The sequence below is a fragment of the Protopterus annectens genome, chromosome 6.part0 (genome assembly GCF_019279795.1).
Source record: "Protopterus annectens isolate FY-2018-M chromosome 6.part0, PAN1.0, whole genome shotgun sequence".
NCBI classification, from domain to species: Eukaryota; Metazoa; Chordata; order Ceratodontiformes; family Protopteridae; genus Protopterus; species Protopterus annectens.
In genome coordinates, this window is record NC_056737.1 from 458,335,638 (window position 1) to 458,361,944 (window position 26,307).

General features: G+C 41.1%; 1 protein-coding gene across 2 annotated transcripts in view; it reads right to left on the reverse strand.

The window, feature by feature from the left end:
* Nucleotides 1-26,307, reverse strand: part of RMDN3 (regulator of microtubule dynamics 3) — a 319,677-nt gene that overhangs the window by 111,054 nt on the left and 182,316 nt on the right. For both annotated transcript variants that reach the window (XM_044074186.1, XM_044074187.1), the window contains exon 5: nt 5,705-5,807. In XM_044074186.1, the coding sequence (XP_043930121.1) occupies nt 5,705-5,807 (103 nt within the window). The remainder of the gene's footprint in view (nt 1-5,704; nt 5,808-26,307) is intronic.

Sequence of the window (26,307 nt, forward strand, 5' to 3'; positions counted from 1 at the left end):
AAATCTCTCCCATTTAGCCAAGCAAGATTTTCTTGTAGTAGGTTTCCTGGCCTCCCTCAGGACTGAAAGCACGTCCTCTGAGTAGTTGTGCCGGAGAAGAATTAGAAGTTTATCACCCACAGCATCAGTGACAACCTTTGCAAGTGTGGGTGGATGAGGGTTCCCTTTTATTGTGTCAGAAGGTCCACCTTGTGAAGTAACTTGTGGTGATTGCCCTTGGCTAGATTGAGAAGTAGGGGAAACCAGTGCTGCCTTTGCCAGTAGGGGGTCACCAACAAGATTTTTGGTTTGTCTCTCCTGATTTTCAGGAGGACTTTTTAAATTAATGGGAAGGGAGGAAAGGCATATAGAAACCTTCCCTTCCATGAAATGGTTAATGCGTCTACTCTCCAAGCTAGTGGGAGTAGTTCTTGGAGCAGAAGGTCTGCAGATGTCTGTTCTGGGGGGAGGCAAATAAATCTACTTGACGTGTGCCCCACTGGTGGACAATATCTAGAAAAACATTCCTGTCCATCATCCATTCGTGATTGGGAGAGGATGTCCTGCTGAGAAGGTCTGCTTGTTTGTTGTCCTCCGAGGGGATGTACGTTACACCTGCAGGGACAAGTTATGTTGTGAGGCTAGGTCCCAGATTAGTAAGGTTAGTCTGAAAAGTTGGTATGCTTTTGTCCCTCCCTGCTTGTTGAGGTGCTACATAACTGTGGTGATGTCTATAATTATTTGGAGAATATTGGTTATAGGAGTGGAAGAAAGGCTTTCAGTGCCTGAAGGACTGCTGTCATTTCCCTCACGTTGATGTGTTTGCTCTTTTTAAGGAAGGGTGCCACTTTGCTTGAACCCTGTAGTTTGCCATTGTGGCTCCCCATCCTAGGTCTGAAGCATCTGTATGCAGGAAATGGTTTGGGGTGGGTAACTGCAGCGGAAGGCCCAGGTTCAGCTGAAATTGCTGAATCCACCATTTTAGCTCTGACTGTAGGCAGGGCAAGAGAGTGATTTCTTGCTCTAGAGGATCTTGGTGCCATGACCATACATTTTTCTAGATACCACTGTAGCTTCCGCATGTGCATTCTGGCTAGTGGTAACATGGGAATGGTGGCAGCCATTAGGCCTAGGGTTCATAGAAATTGCCTTACAGTTATTTGCTAGGTCTGCAGAAGGGCTTTGAAGTGGAAGGACAGGGATCTGACCTTGTCCTGGAGAAGAAAGGCTTTCATTATGTCTGTCTTGATCCTGCAACCCAGAAATGTTTTGTCTTGTTCTGGGGTCAAGAAGGATTTTGGGAAGTTGAGGGTGAACCCCAGTCTTTGGAGTAGGCACATGGTGAACTCTAGATGGATTAACAGGGTTTCCTTTCAGTCTGCTAGGATCAGGATGTCGTCCAGGTAGGGGGTAAAATCTGAATCCTTTGTGTTCTGCAATAGGTTATGGTAGGTGCCAGGCATTTTGTGAACACACTGGGAGCAGTGTTCAAATCAAAGGGAATGTAGTAAACTGGAAGTGAGAGGAGGGTCCAGAAAAGCATAAGACTTTCCTGTGGGAAGGTTGAATGGGTATGTGCAGATAGGCTTCTTTCAGGTCGAGTGTGGTTATGAAAGGCTGGGCTGGTATAAGAGGGAGTAAATTTTGTAGGGACAACATTCTGAAGGTGGGAACCTTTAAGAATAGGTTAAAGAAGGAAAGGTCTAGAACAGGTCTCCATGGCCCATCTTTTTTGGGGACTGGAAACAGTTTTATATAGAAGCCTTTTCCTTCCTGCCCTGGAGGGACAGGTTCTACTGTACCCCAGTTCAGAAGGTCATTCAGAACCTGTGGGAAGAGGTCTCTGATTTTTTTTGGGGGGAAGGGGACCCCCCCTTAAGAGTGGCCTTTCTTTCCAGGAGAGGAAGCATCCTTTTTGAATAATAGCCAGAACCCATTTGTCTGTGGTGATGGTTTTCCAAAAGGGGAGGCAGTGGGAGAGGTGGGTGGAAAGGGGGAGGTGGGCAAGGCAGTCATGCATTACTGGGGCCTCCTCTATCTTGAAAGGGCTGTCTAGGGGGTGGCTGAGAGACAGCTGGCCTGGAAGGGGTTTGTCTTCTGGCCCCTCTTCTGTGCCTGGAAGAGGTAGGTCCGGCTGGGGCAGGGTTTCTTCTGACAAAGGTGGCTTTGGCAGGGTAATTTCTGTAATATTTAGGAATAGCAGACACCAGAAGATGTTTGATGTCTTGCAATTCCTTACTCTTTTCTTGCAAATTTTTGAATAAGTCTGCTGACTGCTTACCAAACAGGAAGTTAGGGTCCAGAGGGGCATCTAAGATTTTAGACGAAGTCTTCTGGTAAGTGTTGCAGACTTACCCAGGAATATCTCCTAAGTACAGTGGCAGATGCTGCAGAGCATGCAGAGGACTCTGCAGCATCATTACTACATCTAATGGAGTGTCTGGCTACTTGGGCAGCCAGAGATAGTTTGGAAGAGATGTCAGATATAATGGGGCAGTCTGGAGTAGCAGCCAGCAGAGTGGAGGCTTGAGAGACCAGGTCCAGAGCATATTTGGTCATATGGGTTTGACAGTTGATGAGTCTAAAGGACAATGTAGAAGAGGTGTAAAACCTTCTTTCCAATTCTATCCATTGTTTTGTTATCTTTGTCCATAGGTAAGAGAGAGGCAGATGGAATCAGTCTGGATTGTTTATCAGGTGAAATGGCAATCACAGCAGGATCTGCCAGGGGTGGTTTGACTAGAAATTTCTGGTCATCAGGCACCCTGTAGAAGTGGTCTGGCCTCTTAGGGGCAGGTGGCTGAGAATCTGGTATCTTTAATGCTGAGGAAAAGGCATCTAAATAGGCAGAAATGACAGGTAAAATGGCAGAAGGGGAGGGAGATTGCACTCGTGACAATAAAATAAATAATTAATACAATAAATGCATTCCTTACATGAGAATACGGAACGTGGTACACATCTAGTATGGCTGTCCCTGCTAAAATACGGCCGGGCAGCGGTCTGTAAGGATCGCCACCAGTTGTAGAATTATTGTGCATAGTGTACAGCTGCAATGGCTATGCTATTCAGCCGTATTGCTCTTCAGCAAATTGCTGCTGCAGCCAATTGGTTTCGGTGATGTAGCTTGCAGGGAAATGTCTTGCGAGCTATACACCAGAACCCCCGATTCATTCCTAACCCTGGGCTTCACATAGACTAGCATTTTCATGGGCACTGACTACTGCTAATCAGAGGCAAGGAGGTTTACTAACCTAAAGGTTTCCATTACTAGCATAATACTTAATAACAACAGGACAAAGGGACACAGGACTGTTTAGTATCTGGAAATCAAGTACACCACTATACAGCACCTTACTATAAAAACAATGCAAAGTAAATGGCTTGCATTACTGTAGGCATCACTTCTTGCTAAAAATGATCTTACAATGTTGATTTCATTAAATTAAAATATTACAGGAACTTATTTAAAGCTGCAGCCAATATAAGTGGGTCCTAACATGATAACAATTGATAACTCTTACAAATAACATCTTTAAACACTTCTTTTTACACATGAAAAGACAAACTCATGGAAGGTTTTCTCATTAGACACTGTGGTTGTAAGTATATTTGGGCAAGTAACTATTATCTGGCTATACTAACACTGAGAATATATTACAATTTGGTGCCTTCTGTGTGAATGCAATGACTTCCACATCTTAATGCTGCAGGATGGTATGCTGGTATCCAGTATACAGCACAAACTATTCACGCTAACAGCAGTATCACTTTTGGATGCCAGCTGTGTATGTTAAAAGAAAAACACCCCGACTATAAAAAGTGAGAGTTATCAGTAAATTCTTACTACCTGGATGCTGAGTAAAGAAAACATTGTACCTTACTAATGTGAACTAGCCCTAAGCCTAACTTGACATCTTCCCTTATGAAAACCCTTTCCATAACACTAACAGTACACAAGACAGATCAGACACATGCATACATAAATGTAAATACATACACACACACACACACACACACACACACACACACACACACACACACACACACACACACAAGTGCAAACAATCCTACCATACACCCTTATCTATCCCCTTGCCTAACCCTAATCAGCAAAAAAGCACACATGCACATGCACTCCTAGCATTTACCCTATTACCTAGCCCTTATTCGAATCCTAACCTGCAAACACACTCATAACCCCCTCATAACAAAACTTTTATGTTCAAATGTTTTGGCAATAGTAATATAAACCCACACGTAACTGCCAAAATCCATACTCCATCATTCGATAACTCTGACATTCATCAAAAACATCTTTTGACTAGTACATACCCTGTGCACATTCAATAAAACTAACATTTGACTATGTTAAGCATACTTACAATAATGTGCAGATGCATCAGAACCATAAATACAGATGTCTCACATGAGTATCAGTTTAAATGTGGGTGGTGGAGGGGGGGGGCTAAAGGAAAAGGACTTCACTGAGATAAGGATGATGGCTTATCATTCAAGAAATCCCTTTCAGTGGCTAACGCATATAAGCACCAAGGACCTGCTGCTTGCAGGGGCTGAAAAATTATCACTGCCTTTCCTCTTACCCCATTAACAGGGCAAGATGAAAGAAGTGAAGTCACTGCAGGTCACTCAGAAATGCAGTAACATATCAGAAGACAGTTTCCCTCATAGAAAGCCTACAAAGCAAAGTCTTGACAGGCTAGAAAATCAGGCATAAGGAATATTGCAGGTGTAGATGTGCAAAATAAATCCCTCTATATGTTATATAACTATTTTCATCTAATTAAGTGTTGAATGTAGCCAACGCTTGTCCAAGAAAGAAAGAAAGAGGTACCAGGCTGGAACAAATCCAAGGTAGGACCCTATGGACAGTGCGTCATTCATACATCACACAGCCTCAAATATACCCAAAGGACAATTTAGGATTACCAATCTATCTACCAGAATGCCTTTGGAATATGAAAGGAAAAGCAGAGGCCTTGCAAGAAAGTAATACAAACTCCATTCAGAAGGCACCACAGGTAAGAAATGATGGTCAGTGGTACAAGTACTGAAAGTCATTACTGCTAACTGTACTGCTACAATGCTACCCACCCCACAATTTATTTTCCTTATTTGACATTTATTTACCAGGAAAGTCTGACTGGGATAACATCCCATTTTCAGCAAAGGCCTGGGGATATACCTTCCACATCAACATAATATGGTTACAGTTAAATAACAAAATTATTACAAAATCTAATAGATAAAAACAATATACTAACAAATTAAAAAAACTGAATTTCAGTTCATACAGTGTAAACGTAAGCATACAGAGTGCAAACATTTGGACAGAAATACATTAAGAAAAGGACCTTGTTAACTGTTAAAGAACTCACAATTTCAATTAGTTCATAGAGATGACATTATACATACCGAGTACACAGTGTGTATGTATAATGACTTTACTGAAAGAAACAAAAAAAAAAAAAAGAGGAGTAACATTACATATGTAGACTTCTATGAAATGCCAGTTAACCCTGCAACCTTAGGTTATGGCAATACTGTTCTAAAAATAATAGCAATCTACTGCTATAAAACGTAGGTTTACTAAAACCAGTGGAATAAATGTCAACAGTGGTCAGTACTGATAAAGCCAAACTCATTAGAATACTTTACAAAAATAAAATGTACACCTATTTCAGATGACAAGTATTTTCCCTACCATTAGACGCATAAGATGATTTCTCCTTGTCAGACTCTGTCAGTTCATGGATATCACTGTATGCACGAGCCAATCGCCACACAAACTCTTCCTTTTCACCATACTAAAAAACAAAACAAATTGAGTTTAATACTTGCAAGCAAGCATTTACAATAAGAACCACTATAACAACACTGGATATTTTAACAAAGCAGGTGAATAATTTAATAAATTACAATAAACACTTGTGGTAAAAATTACACATTCCTTACAATTTTTGGTTTAAGATGTCACTCATGCATTTTACAGCAGCATATCGTAAGAGTCCCCTATCCTCTATGGCATGTTTCTGAGAGATGAAATATAATCTACTTAACCAAGAGGAAAATATTTAACAAGAAAGGACCACAAAATAATCCTCAATACTTACGGAGGGTCACCAGTGAAACAATGTCACTATGGCCCAAGTACTGAATAATGATGACTGAAGAACAAAAAGTAGACTGATAGTGGTGGGTGAATATGAGATAGAAAGTGGAAAACAATAAATGACAACTAGGAATTACTAAAGACACTGTATAAATGACAACTAGGAATTACTGAAGACACTGTATAGTCTCAGAATAAGTCTGTAGATAGAGGGAAATAAACTCATTTGCAGAGAGACTTTTTTCTGTTCACTTACAAATACTGATGCTACGCACCGCCTATCCATCAATCCACAATACTGCACATATTTAAAATGACCGATCTTAATGATTTAAGTACCTTGATTCATCATCATCCTCCTCTTCCTCCTCCCCCAACCTTTTCCCCATTTTCTGCATGGGGTCGAGGTGTCGTATCAGCTGTCTCTCTCTCTCTCTCTCTCTCTCTGTTCAGTGCCACTCTCCTACCTTCTTCGACACTCAGTTTCCTCTTGCCTTTTTCCTATCTGTTCCAAATCATCTTCGCCAGACTATCCCCCGTTTTTCTGCACATATGCCTGAACCACAGTAATCTGTTCTCTTTGACCTGTTCTGCAATTGGAGCTTCTTTGGCTTCTGCTCTTATGTCCTCATTTTGTTGTCTGCCCCACATTGTGCACCCTACCATCCATCTCAAGCACTTCATCTCTGTCACCTCCAGCTTCTTCAACTCCTCTGCCTTTACTGCCCAAGTTTCCATACCATATAGCAGTACTGGTTGCACCACTGTTTTGTATACCTTACTTTTCAACTTCCTTGGCATTCTTCTGCATACACTACACCTGATACTCTGCCAGTTGGATGCAGCTCCCTGATTCTAGCTTTGACATCCTAATTCAGACTTCTCTTCTCCTCAACCACTCAGATACATGAAGCTGTTAACCTGTTTAACTATGTTCCCTTCTATCTCAATTCTCAGCTTTTCTGAACTCCACCATTTGATGCCATTACAATGGTCTTTATCTGTTCTCGGTTTCATCCCATGTGCCTTCAGTTTTGCATTCCACTCCTCTATTCTTTGCTGAAGTTTTTGCTCAGATTCTGCCTGCAATGCCACATTGTCTGCATACAACAACTTTGTCTGTCTCCTCCAACCCGTTTCCTAATGTAGTCCATCACCAGTATGAACAGCAATAGGCTCAGAGCCAAACTTTGGTGCACACCCACTCCCACTGGGAACCCCACTATGAGACCGAATGCTTAGTACTTCGGTCATTGGGTGTTTGTACACAGCTTACACTAATTCTACCAATGTTTCTGGGACTCTGAACCAATGCAGGACTGCCAAAATCAGCTTTCTTGGTACTTTGTCATACGCTTTCTCCACTCTAGGAATTCCCAGTTGGGACCCTTTCCTCACCTCTAGCTTCTTCTCAACTATCTGTCTCATTGCAAACATCAGGTCAGTTGTGCTGGATCCTGATCAGGATCTAAACTGCTCAGCTCCCATCTTACTTTCATCTACTCCATGTATTTGTTTATTAATCACCCTCTCCAAAACTTTAATGCAATGCGACAGGGGTCGGATACCTTTGTATTGCCCACAGCTGTGGATGTCCCCTTTGTTTATGAACAACAGCACTAGTGCACTTATTCTCCAGTCATCTGGGATACACCTTTCTCTCCACACTGCTAAGAGTACCCTCAGGAGCCATTCCTCCCCATCTCTCACTCAGCATTTTTATCATATCTGCTCTGACCTCATCTGAGCCTGCTGCTTTCCCCAACTTCATTTCCCTTAGTGCTCTTGTTACCTTTTCTATGGTAGGCTACTCCACTTCTCTCATTGTAAACAGTGTCTGGGGCAGTGCAGTTTCTGTGGGTTTTCCATCATTCAGAAACTGCTGGAAGTACTTCTTCCATCTGCATTTGATGTCCTGTGGACTGGTGAGGAGATTGATGTTGTCATCCCTTATGAAGGGTGTCCGACTATCTTTATGTTTCTGGCTAGGATAACCTGACAGAGTTTATTTGTGCCATCTACCAACTTATGTTCTTGTTCTTTGCTACTGCAACTCATTTCTTAGCTTCTCTGTTAGTCAACCAGTAGTCCTTCCTAGCCTGGTCTGTCTTTTCTATCTCACTTTTTTCTGCATTCCTTCTTACTTTTGACGACCTCCTGGACTTCTGCATTCCACCACCAGCTTTCCTTATGTACCTTATTTCCATACCTAGCTTGGCCACATATCTATTCTGTTGTTCTCACACATGCTGTTTTGAGGAGATGCCATTCTTCTAACTACACCTACGTCCTCTTCTTCTTGAGGTGTTAGAGCCCTGAGTAATTCCTTAAATTTTTGTGCTTTCTCTCTAGTCAGCTTCCAGGTCATCAGCCTGGTCTCTGTTGACCTTAATCTTCTCTGACCACTGCTTGCAGCTGATTGTGGCAACCAGTGGTTTATGCTGTGGGCTGTCTGTTTCACTGGGGATGACTATGCAATCATCAATTCTACCCCCAGTGACCTTTTCTTACTAGGAGGAAGTCTACCTGTGTTGCATACTGGCCATTCCTATAAGTGATCGTGTGAGGGTCTCTCTTACTGAACCATGTGTTGGCTACTATCATGCCATTTGCCACAGAGAATTCTAGAATGGCCTCTCCATCTTTATGCCCCACCCATGTGGACCCAAACACTCCTCATATCCTGTTCTGTCTGTTCAGTTTTGCTCATTCAGGCCTCCATTACTATCACCAATTCCTGTTGTCCTGATTTATCTAGCAGGCCCTGCAATTGCTGTCTACATACAATTTTTTCATCACAACCTTGCTGTAGGGCATAGGCTGAGATTATGAATACTGATCTATTATTAGGCTGAAGTCTGACCATGAGTGTCACTAATTCTGATGACATCTCTCACTGTCTTCTGAAACTTCTCTCTCACTACAATTCCCACATCATGTCTAGCCTGTCCTCCTCCTCCTAAGTAGTAGACTCTGGATCCCAAGCCAAGTGTCTTTGCTGCACTGCCCTTCCATCTTGTCTCCTAAAATATATAGATGTCCAGCTTCTTCCTTACCATCATGTCATCCACTTCCAAGCTGCATCCTGTCAGTGAACCTACACTGAGTGTAGCAATTCTTAGTTCAGGTTTGGCAGGTTGATTGCTTTTACATCCAGCTTTTTCTCAACAGAGCTATCCTAGAAAGCCCAAGCTGGGTAACTGGACACCGGCACACCAGAAGCTTATTGACTCAGGGCTGCTGCGCTTTGCAGAGAGCACACACTGGCTAATGGGGGCATATACACCCTCCCACCATTAATATGGGTCCCTGGCTTAGGTCAGAGTAGGCCAGGTCCTGGACCAACTATCACAAAGGAATACCCATGCCCATTTGGCAACATTAGTCAACATGACCGCACTGCCAAAGCATGCCTTCTGTGATCTGTGATTCATAGCAAACAAAAATGAAAGAAATAGAAAAATAGACTCATGACCCTCTGTCTATACAAGGCAACACTTACTCCTTCTCCAGGTGCACATACTATAAATACAAACAGCTCACTTTAACAGTCACCAGAAAAGCAGACCCAAGTCCATAAGGTCCACTAAGTCTATTTCTCCACAGGGAAATGTTTTAGTCATAAATGTCTATAGTTAGACATACAGACTCCACACTTACCAGATTGGCCAAAAACGTGTTGACTGTAAGCTGTTTGTCTGGTGCCATGATCAGTGATGTCACACGGCCCTAAAGGCTCTAAAATCAGACAAATAGGACTATAACCTAGAGGTCACCTATGTTGGAGTGAATATCCTGAGGCACAGCTCCCACAGGGACATACTTATGATGGAACTTACTACGTATGTATTAGAGACAAGAAAAGCACTAGGCTCGAGTAGTACCCTGAGTTCACCAAGAATGATGCCCCAAGTCAAGATAACTGGCTTAAACAATTGGCTAAGTAGCTGCTGTTATTCTATGGGGATCCAGTATGTGCTGGCCTGGGATGAGATAGTAAGGCTTACCCTGTTTTGCCACTGATGGCTTATACCTCTCATGCTGACTAAAGTCTTTGTTGCCCCTATAGTGCCTTTTTTGGCAGAGACTCCCCTCTTGTACATTCCTAGATAGCAAAGTCATACACCAGTTGGTCAACGTCATGTGGTACTACTCAATGCTAGGAGTCTGAACAGAAACACTTCTAAACTTGAGTCCCTCTTGCAAACTGAACACATTAACATTTATGTAATGACACTGACACGGTTTCAATGCAGCGACAGCACTTCTACACCAGGGTTTAGCACTGGTCATACCTTCAGGTCCTTTGATAACGGAGGGAGATTATCTGCATTTGTCAGAAGTATCATCACCTCAAGTAAAATTTCCCATGACCCTAACATGGAGTCTTGGAAATCCAAATCGCCATTAACAAATCCAACAACTACTTCATTGCCAGCTTCAGATCCCCAACAATGCCTCCCAAAGATCATAAAAATTACCTCAACAACATTGACAGTTTAAATATCAAACCAGACACCTTCTTACTAGGAGATTTCAATTACCAAAAGATTAACCTTCACCCTTACAGTTCTAAAAATGCTTATGCTTAGCATTTCCTGGACTTGACTTTGTTGTTCCCAGTGAAATAGTGCAAACTGAAAACTTTCACTAGAGGCTCTAATATCCTTGACCTGGTCCTTACCAAACTAGCCTATGGCTATACTCTGCCCCTCATCTCCTCATCCCTAATTAAATCTGATCATAAAGCAGTCATCTCTGTCAGGCCTAGTAGTACCCCACACCACCAAAAATGAGACGGTTTCAGCTTGTAGAAGACTTGTGCAAAATTCCCAACAATCTCCTGCAAATGGACCCAAATGACAGGGCTGCCACACTCACCTCTGATTTTACCAGCACATAAACAGCTGCACAGAAAAGTCCATACTTGTCTTCTCTATATGAAGAGCATAAGAAGGAAAATGATGAAAAGTTGTAAGAAATCTCCATTTCTTTATTTCATGATAACACAAGCATGCCAGAAATGAACTTATGTGCTTTATTAGAAAATCAAAAGCAAAGTATGAGCTTAAGGTCACTATAAATAGCAAAATCAACATTTTTTTCAGTTATGTCAGGAAATTAAAGAATTATACAGCAATCAGATAAATGTCCAAGCGTTAATGATATTTTCCAAATCTACACATCCAGTCAATCCCTTCGCTCGACAGACAAAATGTCACTATCCACCACCAAATCAAGCAACACTTCCAGAGACTCTGTGTACTCCTATATCTCTAAGATCTGAAACTCAATTTCCTACTCTCTTGGACTGCAAAATATCCAATCAGCCAAATTTCGTATAAAACAGTACTTTACAGAACAATAACTCTGCACTTGTGCCTCTGCAGGCTAAACACCCAATGCTCATGTTCATACTCCATTCCTTGTTTCCTTCCCTCTAAATACTTCTCTCCATATCTATACTCCTCCTTTCTTAAAATTCTCTAAAATACATATATGTTTCTACTCGTTTCATAGTCACTTCCCCTTCACTTCTCCTTCCTTCCCATTTTCTTCCCACTATCTCTCCCTCTCTTTCTTCTACTTCTGCACACACACACACACAGACACACACAGACACACACAGACACACACAGACACACACAGACACACACAGACACACACAGACACACACAGACACACAGACACACAGACACACAGACACACAGACACACTCTCTCACATCTCTGAGGTCTTTTGTTCCCCCATGTTAGTATTGTTAAAAAAATTAGACAAACAATGTAAACCCATATGTTATCTGCTAGACTGCAAACTGGTTATCTTACAGAACCCAGGTTGTGAAAGTTGCCGACACCTTCTCTGAACGTAAAATCAGAGAGATCAGTGCCGTGCCCTCTTCTGATTCACATTTAATTTTGCATACACCCAGTCAAATATCTCAAAAGTGTAGCTGACCAAGTTTGCTGAAGACTGCATGCTGGACACTTATCCGCAAATCAAATGATACTAAACAGCTTCAGCAAGGGATGGAATATTCATATAACAGTTTCCTGTTAAAAGTACTGAAAATGGTCTCACGTTAAATGCAAGAAAGTGCAGAGTAGTAACATTCAATAAAAAAAAAAAAAAAAAAAATGTTCCCACCTAATGTTTTAAATGTCAGTCTTTAGACAGACATGGTCGTAAGACACCACAGTACTTAAGTGGACAATTCCTTCTCATTCCATCATCATCCTTCCACCCAAGTCAGAAAATCCTTATAACTGGTCTACTTAATTTCCAACACAATACCTTCAAGATTAAAAAAGTCATACTGCCATCGTACTCTTCCCTTATTAGACCCATCATTAAATAAAGTGCCCCCTCTGGTATGTAATGATCAAAGCTTACTGCTCAACTAAAAATACCCCAAAGAATCTTTCAACTATCCTGACAGATTAGCACAATTCATATTATACTCTGTAGGGTACAGGCTACTCCAAGGTGACATGTGCCTTGCTTTTCGGGCCGTGAAAGACAAGTCCTATTTGACCTTCTCTTTCCTTGCAAACCCAGTGGCTCTCCAAACACACACACTAGGGACATAAATTCACACCAAAAAATAAACAAGACACCCTGGGAGACAGAGAAAGAGAGCGAGAGAGAGGTTCCTAACAACATATTCCCAGGCCATGGAATACATTACCTCTACAGGTCAAGCAAAGTACTGCTTTAACTACCTTTAAGGCTAGTCTTGATAATTGGATAGCATTTACACCAGGACTATGATGTACAGTCCTAATTATTTTTTGGAGGTAAGCACTGTTAAGTGCTTGGACAGGGAGGCACAAACTTTTAAGTGCATATACTTAAGTGTATACAGCAAAGCATCTTATGGTCCTCATGATCACTTGACAACTATTGCTCCTATGTTCTTGTACAAAGGTCCCATTTTTGTCTTTGTCTGCAAACCTTTCAACATTCTATATCTTAATTTAAGAATATTCTAAGATTTGAATCTTAAAACAATGCATTATTGTACCAGAACATCCATCAAAGTCTTGCAGGTTAAACAAGGCCACCTCTCAGTCTTAACAATGTATTTTACGGGAAAAAATTACATATATAGGTACTTGCAATATGGTCCAAATCTATGATCCAGTATTTTTATTGTTAGCAACTTCTGAATCCATGTTGCTACTCCCAAAGGGAGACCAGAGGATCATACACTGAATTTATTTTACTGATTAAACCTTGTTTGTAATATTCACACTTGCACTGTTAAAGTGAATATGCTTTCCAAAACTGATTCTAAGTCTATTTCTGCTTAGGTAATAATCCGTTACATTTTAAAGAAATTACAAAGTAGATTTCTAATACTCAATATGAGGTGTAAAACTCACAGATACATTATTACTTTTTCAGCTGATTTGTGAAGACATCATCTTGAGTAAGCCTTCTTTCACTCCTTTCTGAATGTTAAATTCAGTGGTTTCTTTTTTTTTTTTCGGAAGATTTGGCCACAACCTCCACCCACTCACATTGCGAAGTCACCAATCACAGAAGAAAAACTTTTCTAAATCTTGAACCTACGAGTTCACCATCAACCACTCAGCTTCTTTCTTCTTCTTTCGGCTTTTCCCGGTTAGGGATCGCCACAGCGGATCACCTGTCCGCTCATTTCTTATAAGTCACAAAAAATGATGAAAACATGGAACCTACATCTTTACAGGGATCATAATACTTGCCCGACTTACAGAAAGTACAGTTTTGTACCTACCATAAATGTAGATGTTCGAGTGTTCACACTGCTGCAGTCATCACACTTGGGTTATCCTGCCGTCAGGCGGTCCCGCAGTCGGCCAGAGTTCCAAAGTCTTGGTCCGGCATCGGTTGCTGTCGCTTCTTCCCTGACGTCAGTGCGCCAGGGGTATATAATATGCATCCAACGCCATTTTCTTCAGTTTTTTCTTGCCCCAGATGTCAGGTGCCCCCAAGTAGGTAGGCAATACATATTGTAATCAAAAATATGCATATAAAATAAAAGCAATACCTTCAGTTACCAGCAAATACACCCCAAAGGTTGTATAGGATAGAAAGGTATAGATAAGTCCAGCTAGTTCAGAGGGGATGGAGGGAGGGTGACCTGGACTGCAGCAGTGTGAACACTCGAACATCTACATTTATGGTAGGTACAAAACTGTACTATGTTCTCGTGTTACACTGCTGCAGTCATCACACTTGGGTAGAATCCCAAAGCTAAGGTTGGGTGGCTGGTCTTTAAAGAGTTAGGATTGGCTATGAGGCCCTGCAGAACTGCAGTGGCAAATCCTGCTCTGGACTTAAGAGTAAAGAGGCAGGTGGTAATGCTTGGTAAAGGTGTGCACTGAACTCCAAGTTGCAGCCCCCAAAATTTCCTTGGTAGGTACTCCTCTGAGAAAGGCTGTTGAAGTGGCTGTTGCCCTGGTGGAATGTGGCCTAATGTTATTAGGGACTGATTTTCCATGCTGTGTGTAGCAGTATCGAATACAGTGTCCTATCCATTTGGATATAGTCTGCTTTGAGATAGTTTTGCCTTGTGATCCTGCAGCATATGCTACAAACAGTTGTTCAGTTTTCCTGAAAGCTTTTGTTTTGTCCAAGTAGAAGCGTAGCTGCCTGTGTATGTCCAAAGAATGCAGAAGTTTCTCCCCTTTATTTTGGGGGTTTGGATAAAAAGTAGGCAAATGGATGGTTTGGTTAAGAGCCACACTAGATACCACCTTTGGCATGAAGGTAGGGTTTGTCCTTAAAGATACCCTGTCCTGATGAAAAATTATAAAAGGTTCCACTACTATTAATGCCTGTAGCTCTGAGACTCTTCGTGCTGAAGTTACTGCCAGGAGCAGAGCTGTTTTCCATGATAAAACTTTTAGATCGGCTGTATTGGCTGGCTCAAAAGTGGTAGGGTCAGTTTTTCCAAAACGAAATTGAGGTCCCAAGTTGGTGTTGGTGCTATCTGGGGCGGTCTTATGTTTTTAGCCCCTCTGAGGTACTGCTTTAGCAAGGGATGAGAGAATAAAGGAGGATTCGTGTTGTAATGTGCAGAAATGGCAGAGGCATGGATCTTAATTGATGAAAAGGATAGGCCTCTGTCCAGCATCTCAGTTAAGTATTGTAAAATATGAGGAATGTTTGGAACAAGAGGGTCAAGGCTGTCAGCCTGGTTCCAGGCGCAGAATCTCTTCCATTTTTCTGAGTAAGCTTTCCTGGTGCTAGGCCTCCTGGCCTCCAAAATGACATCCATAACAGCTTTAGAGAGAGGTGTTGCCTGTTTGACTAAAGTATCTGCCTGCCATGCAGCCAGGTTTAGGGTTTTGAGCTGACCGTGCAGGATCTGATTGTTTTGTTAAGTCAGAAGGTGTGGAATTTGGGGCAAAATCCATGGTGGACCCTGAGCCAAGTTCCTTAAGATAGGGTACTAGTGCTGGCGTGGTCAGTCTGGAGCAATCAGGATCATCTGTGTTTTTTCTTGTCTGGCTTTTAGGAGTACCTTTGAAAGGAGAGGCAGTGGTGGGAAGGCATAAACTTTTGGGTTTTTCCAGCTGAACAGAAGAGCATCCACTTTCCATGCTTGTTTGTGATAAGTCCTTGTGCAGAATTTTTGTAGTTGGCAATCCAGTGGGGAGGAAAAAAGTTCTATGTCTGGGCATCCCCATTTTTGTGTTATCATGCTGAAGATTTGTGGATTCAATTTCCATTCGTGAGGGTCCATGATATTTCTGCTTAGGTCGTCTGCCAGAGTATTTTTCTTTCCTGGCAGGAATTGTGCTTGCAGGTGAACTTGGTACGTTAGAGCTGTGTTCCACAAGGTCATGGCTTGCCTGCATAGGGGATAAGAATGAGTGCCCCCTTGCTTGTTTATGTACCACATTACTGTGGTGTTGTCTGTCTTTAGTAATAGTTGTCCTGGATGTAGAAGGTCCTAAAGCTGTTAGGGCATTTTGAACAGCCAACATCTCTTTTTGATTGATGTGAAGATGCATCTGGTCTGTGGTCCACTTGCCCTGAATGCATTTTCCTGCCATGTGTGCTCCCCAGGCGTAATCCAAAGCATCTGTTGTTAGAGTTTGTCTGGCTGTGGGTTGGGTAAAAGGCTGACCCTTGTTTAGGTGACATGCCTGTGCCCATCATCAAAACTCCTGTTGTAGGCAGGGAATCATTGGTATTACTGCTTCTAAACTGTGCGAGTGTCGAGTCCAAACACTTTTTAGGTACCACTGTAATTTCCTCATATGCAGTCTGGCATATGGTATTAGTAGTATGCAGGATGCCATGAATCCCAGGGCCTGCAGAATTTTTCTTGCAGGGAGATGGGACTTTTTTGCCAGTAACTGAAAATATTGAGTTAGTTGAACTTGTTTGTCTGGCGTGAGGTAAGCCATCTGGGCCGTTGTATTTAAGCTGGCACCCAGGAATGTAATCTGTTGTGAGGGCACTAGTTTTGACTTCTTTTCGTTTACTGTGTACCCTAGAGAAATTAGCAACTGTTTCACAAACGCCAGATGCTGCAGAAGAATGTCCTTTGTCTCTACTTGAATGAGGCAGTCGTCCAGGTATGGATATATTTGAATTCCTTTTTGTCTGCAAAATGCAATTACTGGTGCCAGGCACTTTGTGAAGACCCTGGACACAGTAGATAAGCCAAAGGGCAGTGCAGAGAATTGGTAGCGCATTGTACCAGCTTTGAATCTGAGGTATCTTCTGCAATTTTGTCTGATAGGGACATGCAGGTATGCCTCTTTGAGGTCCAGAGTAACAAGCCAAGCCTTCTTGCCCAGCATGAGTAGAAGCTGCTGTAATGTCAACATTTTGAATTTCAGAATATCCAGGTAAGTATTCAGAATTGAAAGGTCCAGTATGGGCCTCCAGGCTTTGTCCTTTCTGGGGACCAGGAAGAGTCTTGAGTAAAATCCTTGTCCTTGTTCCTGTTGTGTTACTTTTTGTATAGCTCTCATGTCCATGAGGGCTGAAATTTGTTTTTGTGCCTCTGCCCATTGATTTTGTGGCAGGTCTGGCATTCCTTTTAGCTTTGGTAAAGTATGAAAGTGGAATCTGTAACCTTGAGACACAATATTCAGAACCCATTTGTCTTGGGTGATTGTTTGCCAGTTTTGAGAAAAAAGTGCTAGTTTTCCCCCTAAGGGGGCTTCCAAAAGGGACGTGCTTGGCGTACACAGAGGAAAGTCATTGTGACTGTTTCCTGTAAGGTTGAGACTTGTCCTCACCTCATTTTGGGGTTGAGGTGCCCCACTGTCGTTGTCTGTTTGAGCCTTGGGGTTGATATCTGCCTCTTGGGCGTCTGTATCTGCCTCTCTGTGGCCTGTCTGGCACTGGAAAGGACCAATTCTTTGTTGGCCAATTTCTGCTAAACCGAGGTGGCTGTACCTGCAAGAAATCCTTGACTGTTTGCATAGATTTAGCTTTATCCTCCATTTCTTTAACACCTCTTCTGCCTTAACACCAAACAAGGTATCATGCTGTAAAGGAGCATCCGATAATTTTGCCTTAAACTCTGTTCTTTTAACCAAGCATGTCTTCGAATAACAGAACCTGTAACTGCGGCTCTACAAGAGGCCTCTAAAGAATCAAAACCACATTGCAGAGTATGTTTTCCCACCTGTTCAACTGCATGCAATAAATCCTGCATTTCTTTACAATCAGGAGCTTCTGAGCTTGCAAGCATTTTCTGTTTTAACTGAGCCATTAAATATTGTTGGTACTTAAGCATGTGAAACTGGCAATTTAAAGCTCGTACTGCTAAAGTTGCAGACGTGTATACTTTCTTCCCCCGTCTATCCAAAGCTCTGGAATCTCTGTCAGAAGGTACTGGATTTTTTGCAATGGAAGCCTTAACCCCTTTTGGACCCTGGGAAATAGTTTCTGGATCAGCAGAAGGGTTTTTGTAAAGAAACTTGTGAGAGTCAGGGACTCTATAATACCTATCTGGCTTGGCTGAAGCAGGGGGCAAAGAGTCAGGAGATAAGCTGGATTCAGAGAACACATCATCCACAATGTCTAGCACAGGCGGAATAGCCAGGGGCCTGTGCCGAGGCAATAAGAGGAAATCCCTGAGCCTTTTCTTGGATTCTGAGTAATCCTGACTTTCCCAATGGAAATGCTACCTCATGGTATGTAAAGTTTTCCCAAAAGAATAATCCTCAGGAGGAGAGGCTGAAGGGATAGATTCTTCAGCATCAGAGTCCTCATAGGGGGGGGGGGGGAATATCCCTGGTCTGAAGAGGAATCAGAGGAAATGGAAACCTGATCAGAGGAGTCATAGTCTGTATCCTGCCTAGGCCTTTTCTCAGGAGGGGGATGGGAACCCCTGATTAGAGTAATGAGGTCTTCGGCCATTTTAAGCATCTGTTTTTTAGGCATAGAGGACTGTCCAGGAGAATGCTGTACTTGTTTCTTTGTCTTTAATGGTACCTTTGTTTTGGCTGTTGTTTTAATGGTAAGTTGTGAAGGTCTGTAAACACCCTCAGAAGCCGATGCCTACTCAGCGGCTCCGGACCCATCTGAGGGATTAGTTTCCGTAGGCCCAATACCTTGAGTTTCTAGAGGACTAGATGTCTCCATGTGGGAGTCGGAAGCGGCCTGTGGCTCTGAGATAGCGGGTGTCAGGGGCTGCGAAAGCACCTCACTGAGAACCGGCGACTGGCCTAGAAGAGGTTTTGTCGTCAGTTTTGGACCTCGGATGCCGGTCTTTATCCTCGTCTTTGCGTTTTTTCGGTATTGAGGTCGTCGGCTGATCCGACAGCATGGTATAACTGAACCTTCGGCCAAAGTAGTGTAAAGCAAAATCAAAACGTCTTTTTATAGTGCGTTTGTTAAATCTAGCACAAAACCGACAACTAGTGACGTCGCGATCAGGGCCTAGGCATGGAATACAATAAGACTGGAAGTCCTTATGAGGTTTGCTTCCCACAAGAAATACAACTATTAACTTTTTCTGACATCAGTCTGAGGCAAGAAAAAGGTTTCCCCAATGGGGTACTTAGCTTTATTGAAGACTTCGGATCTGAAATTCGACTTCAAAAATCTCAGGAGTCGGCCGACCGGCACTTGCGAACTGCTTCTGCTTCGGACACCGTGCGGCAAGAAAGACTGAAGAAAATGGCATCAGATGCATATTATATACCCCTGGCGCACTGACGTCAGGGAAGAAGCGACAGCAACCGACACCGGACCAAGACTTTGGAACTCTGGCCGACTGCGGGACTGCCTGACGGCAGAATAACCCAAGTGTGATGACTGCAGCAGTGTAACACGATGAACATCTCCAACAGCAGCAACTGGATGCCGGGGCCATCTAGGGGTGGAAGGATGATGGTAACCTGGACACTGGTCCTAGAAACGATAAACTGGTACATTAAGAACCTGTTAGATGAACATCAGGGACCCTCCAAAGTGGGTCTAATACTGGAAAGAATCCCAAGCAGCTAGGCATGAGCCAGAAAAACAGTCAAGACATCAAGGCTCAGAAAACAGAATCCTGAAATATTAATGTACTGAAAGAGAGGCAACTCCAGAAGTTATTGGTAAGGCATAAAGTGATAATTAGGTCATCCTGGCACAAAGGTCCATAATACTGAAATTACTGAACCCAACATGGAAGCAGGCCTGCCTCTACTGGAGTGGCCTCTGGCAGCAGCATTTTTCAAATGGTGGATCACTACCAGAATGCAAAATGTAATGTAGTTAGCGAGAGAGAGAAAGAGCTATTCAGTATTCCAGAATTCACATGCACTTACTCATTTCACTTACTAAGCTAGAGACACAAGCCTAGTGTGTGAAGAGCTTTCTCTCGCGCTCTCTTCCTCCCATGGATTCTGACTCCTCTTAATAAAAAAGGGAGATGGGCAAATGGATTTAAGAACAAAACTGAAGCCACTTTTAGGAGGAAATATGCTTTACTCCTAAAGGAAAGACTGTATATGATTCCCTACACATAAATGTTGAAGCTATGATCTTGAGGGAGCAGAAGTGAAGACCACCAAGAAAATAATCTTCCAAGAGAAGTATTTCAAAGCTGTTGAGCATGTTGGCTCAAAAAGCAAACAGACAAGCATGCCAATCAGGAAAATTCATGATTCATGGAGACATGAGCTTTTTTTAAAGTAAGACAGAGATATACAACCCACTCTTTAATAATATATAATCCACTTTCTGCAAAACTATGAAAATTTTGACACACAAAAGGTGGCAGATGCCTACAATTTTTTACACCTTTATTAAATTATCAAGAGGCAAACACATTAATATAAACAAACAAATAAACCATATTAAAGTGTTTCCATTTATATGCATTATACGTCACATACATTTGTTTTTATAACTACCATCAGTCCAAAAATACAATTGTTCAATTCCTGTCTTTAAACCTCAGTCCTCATCTAGAAAATTATTCTGCATGCACTGTTCCAACAATTTCAATTTTTATATAATTTGCTTACTCCCTTTTCAAAAGATCCCACTTACAGTTCTTTTATCAATGTTACGATATCCAGCACTTCAGATACAGTTGGTTTAAGACTGTGATTTCCATTTTCTAGTAATTGCTTTTTAGCAGCCACCAGAATAAATCTTAACAATGCCTTATTATGTATAGGCAATTCAGGTCCTGTGTCCCAGCTCAAAAGAACCATTTCCTTAGTTACACTCATTTGCTCACAATATTTCTGACAGAGTACTATGTAGGTAATTTTAAAGTCCACCACATCATTACACTCCCAAAACATATGCTCCCAGTTACTTGTTTCTTCCCCAAACATCCCTGATTTTCAGGGACATCCCCGATTTTGACTCATTTGTTAGCTCTGTCCCTCTTAATCCCTACTAACCCTGGTCACTCTTAGAGGAAAGCTGATGAATTACACTTAATAATTAATGACACCAATTAAAAACTGTAGACTTCTTTTATTTCAGAAAATGTATATTAATTCACATTCTCTTATTTTGCTGCTGTCTCAAGTTAATAGTACTAATATTTTAAAAGTGTCCCTGATATTTTTCCAGACTTGTCCCCGATTCTGTTGAAATTTCTCCCTGACTGGTTGAGAGCTATGCCTCCAACATTTCCAGCTACCTGAGGAAAGTTCTTTGGAGTCTGCTTGGGGTTTAAAAGAATCAATGCAAACACATCCAGGCAAAAATCCTAAATCTTCTAGACTTTGTTTCAAATCTGGGAGCCATACATATGTCCTCGAGCCATACATAAGTCCTGCCATTGCTTCCTTGCGAACTGCATATTTAATCTCTCTTCCTAGTCTTTTCGGACCTCATCTGATCGATTCCCATAGTTATCATTTAATTTTTTTATATTTCCTAATTAATATCCCTTCTTTAACAGCAGCTAGCTTCTGTTCTATACTCAATTAAAAACTCAACCAGTGCAGGTCTTTCATTTATGACTCACTCTCCAAGCCCTTTCTCTGTCTATACTCTGCTATCATTCCCTGATAAGGAAGGCAATCACTACTCTGCAATCCAAATGTCCTTTTGGCCTCTTCCCATTCTAGTACCTTTCCCTCATTAAATACTTGGTTCCGTTACCATCTTCCTCCAGTAAATTCCAGCCTTCTATTTTCTATTCTCTGTACCCCTAACTGCCGTCATCTCTATCCGCAGAATCTCTTTTCTCCATTCCCAAGCTGGCTTAGTTTTTAGTATACTTTCTGCTACTTCACAAATATAATATTTCTGCCTTTTTTAATTTCTCCAGATATTTTGGGTTTCTAATACCATGATGAGAATGAACCCCATTCCTAAGTCAAAGTATGATTAAAGTTCATGAAATTAGTATTGTTTCAATCTTTGATGTCAGCCAGAAGTGCTCTTTGCAGCACCTGCAATGTGCCAAGCAATGACTCCTTCTGCAATTTGTATGGAGTTACATGTATTGGTAACATATGAAAAAGAATCTACAATTGTATTTAGATATAAGACCCATTGCTCTTACTAAAACTGGAAATGTATGGGTAATCTCTCTTCCACACTGCTCTCATTTCTGCCTATAAATCCTGATTTTTATGACTTTGTGTCTGTACACAAGTCACTATAGTCACTGGGTGTAGTGATTTCAATTATCAATGCTACTTTTTTTTTCGCTTCATGGACTATATCTGGTTTTCTCGCATCTATCTTTTGAACTGTTGGTAACGGGTGATCCCATGTGAGGTAGACCTATTTTCTATGATGCTTTGTGGCTCATGTTTGCAGTGTTTTTCAGCTACTTCAATATTATAATGTTTGTACAATCCCCAGTGCAACAGTCTTGCCACATTATTATGCCTTTCAGTATACAGCCCTTCTAACATTAGTATATCACAACCAGCAACAAGGTACACAGCCGTTTCCAATTTTGTTTTACAAAACCTACATTTGTCTGTTTCACCCACATGTTCAATGGACTTTGTAAACCAATGTGTATGTAGCCCACTTTTGGTTTGATTCGCCTCTCTTTAACCATTCCTGCATTCGATCCTGATCAACGTGAGGTTCTTCCAGAAGTTTTCTATACAAGCAACTATATTTATGCATTTTCCACATTTCTTGCTTTCTTATCTGATCCTTCATCTTATATTCTTTCTTTTGTTTTTTGGCACTGCCTGATTTTTATCTACTTCTGGTTTGACTTCCATTCCCACTGGATGCCAATATGCTTCCGCTAGACTAAGAAGGAAAGTCATCTTAGATTTATTCTCATGTTTCAAAACTTTCATTATGTTTGGGTCCTGTGAGGTCAGCAGACATGTATGCAGTCCCATGATTGCAGATCTATACATGTAATCAATTTCAAGGAGTCCCATGCCTCCATCGTAATGGGGAATATATAATATTGGTATGCACTGATTTTTTTATAAATCTGATGAGCATGAAGCATCATTCCTGTTTTCCTGTCTAATCTATCCAACACCTTTTGGGACCAGTCAAATGAGCATGAAGCATCATTCCTGTTTTCCTGTCTAATCTATCCAACACCTTTTGGGACCAGTCAATCATTCCAAAACTGTAAGTTAGGACAGGAAGAGCAAATTGGTTTATAGCTTGAATTTTGTTCCTAGATGTCTATGCCGGTTTCAGGATTAATAAGTCTTCTAAAATATTCCTTACTAAGTTTTATTTACATTTGCTCATCCTTCATCAATTCCCAAATATTAATGCACTCCCTCTTGCTCAAGTTCTTTTGTGTCACATTCTTGTCCCAAACTGTTTTCTTGGGGCTGCAGCTTTCCTGCTTTAAAGGTTGCTTTTGCACATTTATCAATACCAAATGACATTCTTATATCATCTGAAAAAGTTTTGCCTACTTGCAGTTGTGCTTTCAGTTCCACATTTAATGAGCTATACAGTTTTAAATCATCGACAAACAGAATATGAAAAGCCTTTTCACTTTGCTGCTTTCTGGGAGCCAAAATATAGCCATGACCTAATCTGTTATGCACACAGCTTAATGGGTTAAGGGCAAGGCAAAACAGCAACGGAGACAGAGTCACCTTGGAATATCACCCTTTGGATTTTTATCCCTGGAAGAATAATTTGCCCTTTATCATGGCTTAACTGCAAAGTGGTTTGCCACTGTTTCATGGTCACTGTGACGTAGCTTATCAGTGTAGCATGCATTTCATACTTTTTAAGCACTCTTTTATCCGTGAATGTGGGATACTGTCAAATGCTTTCTTGCAGTCAAGTCCATGCCATACTTAGATTATTCCCCTTTTTACAGTTCCCCACTATGACTTTAACAACAAATGATCCTTTTTTCCATATGACTTTCTTTTGTTACCCTTTTGTTCCATTGCCATAATTGAGTTTTCCTCTAAAAGACTATAAACTCTGTTGGCATCAATTCCAGTGTTTAATTTATACGTTGACAGAAGGCAAGTTATCGGGCTATACTTTTTAGGGTAGCTTGCAGGTTCACTCTTAAGTAGGAGTACTGTTTTTCTTGTTAGCCAGGTTGGTGTCTGTTCAGGGTGCACATATAAATAGTTCTTTTACTCACAACTAAATCTTCATGCAAAGATGTTAATACTGTTAACCAGAAGTTAGGTACTGCATCTGGGCCTGGGGGTTTCCAATTAGAGGCTTTTCTTAACTTTGTTTCAATCTCTCTGGCTGTTACTTCATCTCATGTCATATCCTGTACCACTGAACTTCTTATTTTTTCTTTTACTTTTTCTGTCCATTTAGCATCTTTATGTTCCACAGGTTCTTAAAAATACTCCTCCAAAATGTATCTATTTCTTTTTTTTGGTGGTCTTTCAGTTCCTTTCACCTTGTATCCCAATTCTCTATAAAACCTCATTTTATCATATTCCTATACATATGGTTATTGCTGGAACAGTTCATGTATGGGTACATATTTTATAGCTATACAGCCTTTATTTTATATTCATTCATTTTATATCCTGAAAAAAACAGAACTGTATCAAAATATTCCACAACACTGTCATGTCCTTTTCTGGTTCCATCAGGTACAAAATAATATCATCTGCAAATAAAGCCAACTTTTCTTGAACACCATACCAATTATATCCTTGAATTTCTGAGTCCCTTACTTTATCTACCAATGGTTCTAAATATAATGCAAATAACAAGGTTCTAAATATAATGCAAGTAACAAATAGAAAAGAGGACACCCCAACTGGTTCCTCTGTTCAGATACAACTTATCAGAGAGGAGCCCTCTCCAATTTGATTTTTGCCTCCGATCACTCATATAGCCTTATAATTAACCTCATTACTGTAACAGGAAAATGCAAATGCTTCCATTGCCCTACTCTTAAAATCCCAGCTCACTCAGTCAAATGCCTTTCTCTGTGTCAAGACTCATCAACAACAGAGGTAGTGTTTTACATTCTGCTTCCCCCTGAACATTACTGTTTTATTAATGTTGTCAAAGGTTTGCCTCCTCTCCACAAAACTACATTTGTCCCCATCTATTCATTTTGGCACTACTTTTGTCATTCTTTTAGCCATTATAGACAAACACTTTATAATTACGGTTTAAAATTGAAATGGGCCTATATGAAGTGGAATTGGATGGGGCTTTGCACTCTTTAGTTATTACACCCACCACATCTTTTTTTTTCCCCAGGATGTTGGTGCCTCCCCTCCTTTTAAAATACTGTTAAACCAAACCTTCCAGATCTTTATCACTTTCTTTCCTCCTAACTTCCAAATGTCCACCAGAATACCATCTATTCCTGGAGACTTTCCTGCAGATTGGTTATACATCCCCATTTTTATCTCATCTCCTCCTATCTTGACTGCCAGTTGCTAAGCCTCATCTACCTCTAACCCTGGCATACTTGAGTCTTTCTCAATTTCCCCACTTCTCTGCTTTATAAAATGTTCATAAAATTTCTGAAATCTCTAATAGCTCTACAAGATCTCTGGTTACTTTTTCTTGTTGTAGCTCCATAACTTTGCAACAACCCTTTCTACTTTCTGTTGCCTAAGTCGCTGCAGTAAAAGTTTTTGTGCTCTGGAATTAATACCACAAACAGTTGAACAACAATCTTTCTAATCACATGCATATTACCCAGGTACTCAATTACGTTCTCTTTAGCATTCTGCACTTGCACATTCTCTTTTAGTGTGTGTGATTCTCCTTATTTTGTAATATTTTAACTTGTGTCAGCCCTCAAAATAATTCTTATTACTTCTTGACCAGATCTTTTTTTATTTCTACCCCATTTTTAAACTCCATATTCATTTTATCTCACTCACTAGCTATAACTTCTGGAGTACTTTCTATCTTCTCTAATAACTCTCAGATGATTTCCACTACCCATTCCTTAAATTCTTCTCTTTTTAACAGGTAGGTGGGGAGGTACCATTGTCTCATTTAATTAATTACCCTGCATTTTTATCTTTGTAATTATTGGTGCATGATCTGAAATAATCATTAGATGTGTTCAAAGTTCTCAATTAAGTGCACAGCTCCTGTGAAATATAATTTCTGTCAAGTCTGGCCCAGTTATTGTACCTTGGAGAATGGTATGTAAATTCTCTCAGAGTTTCTACTACTGAAACATGTTTCACGTACCAAATATTTTCATACATTTCTTCAGAAATCTACCCTCTTTTGTTATATTTTCCCTTCTCTGCACCCCAAACACATCCTCATTGCTGCAAACCAAATTTCAGTCCCACCTATAACTA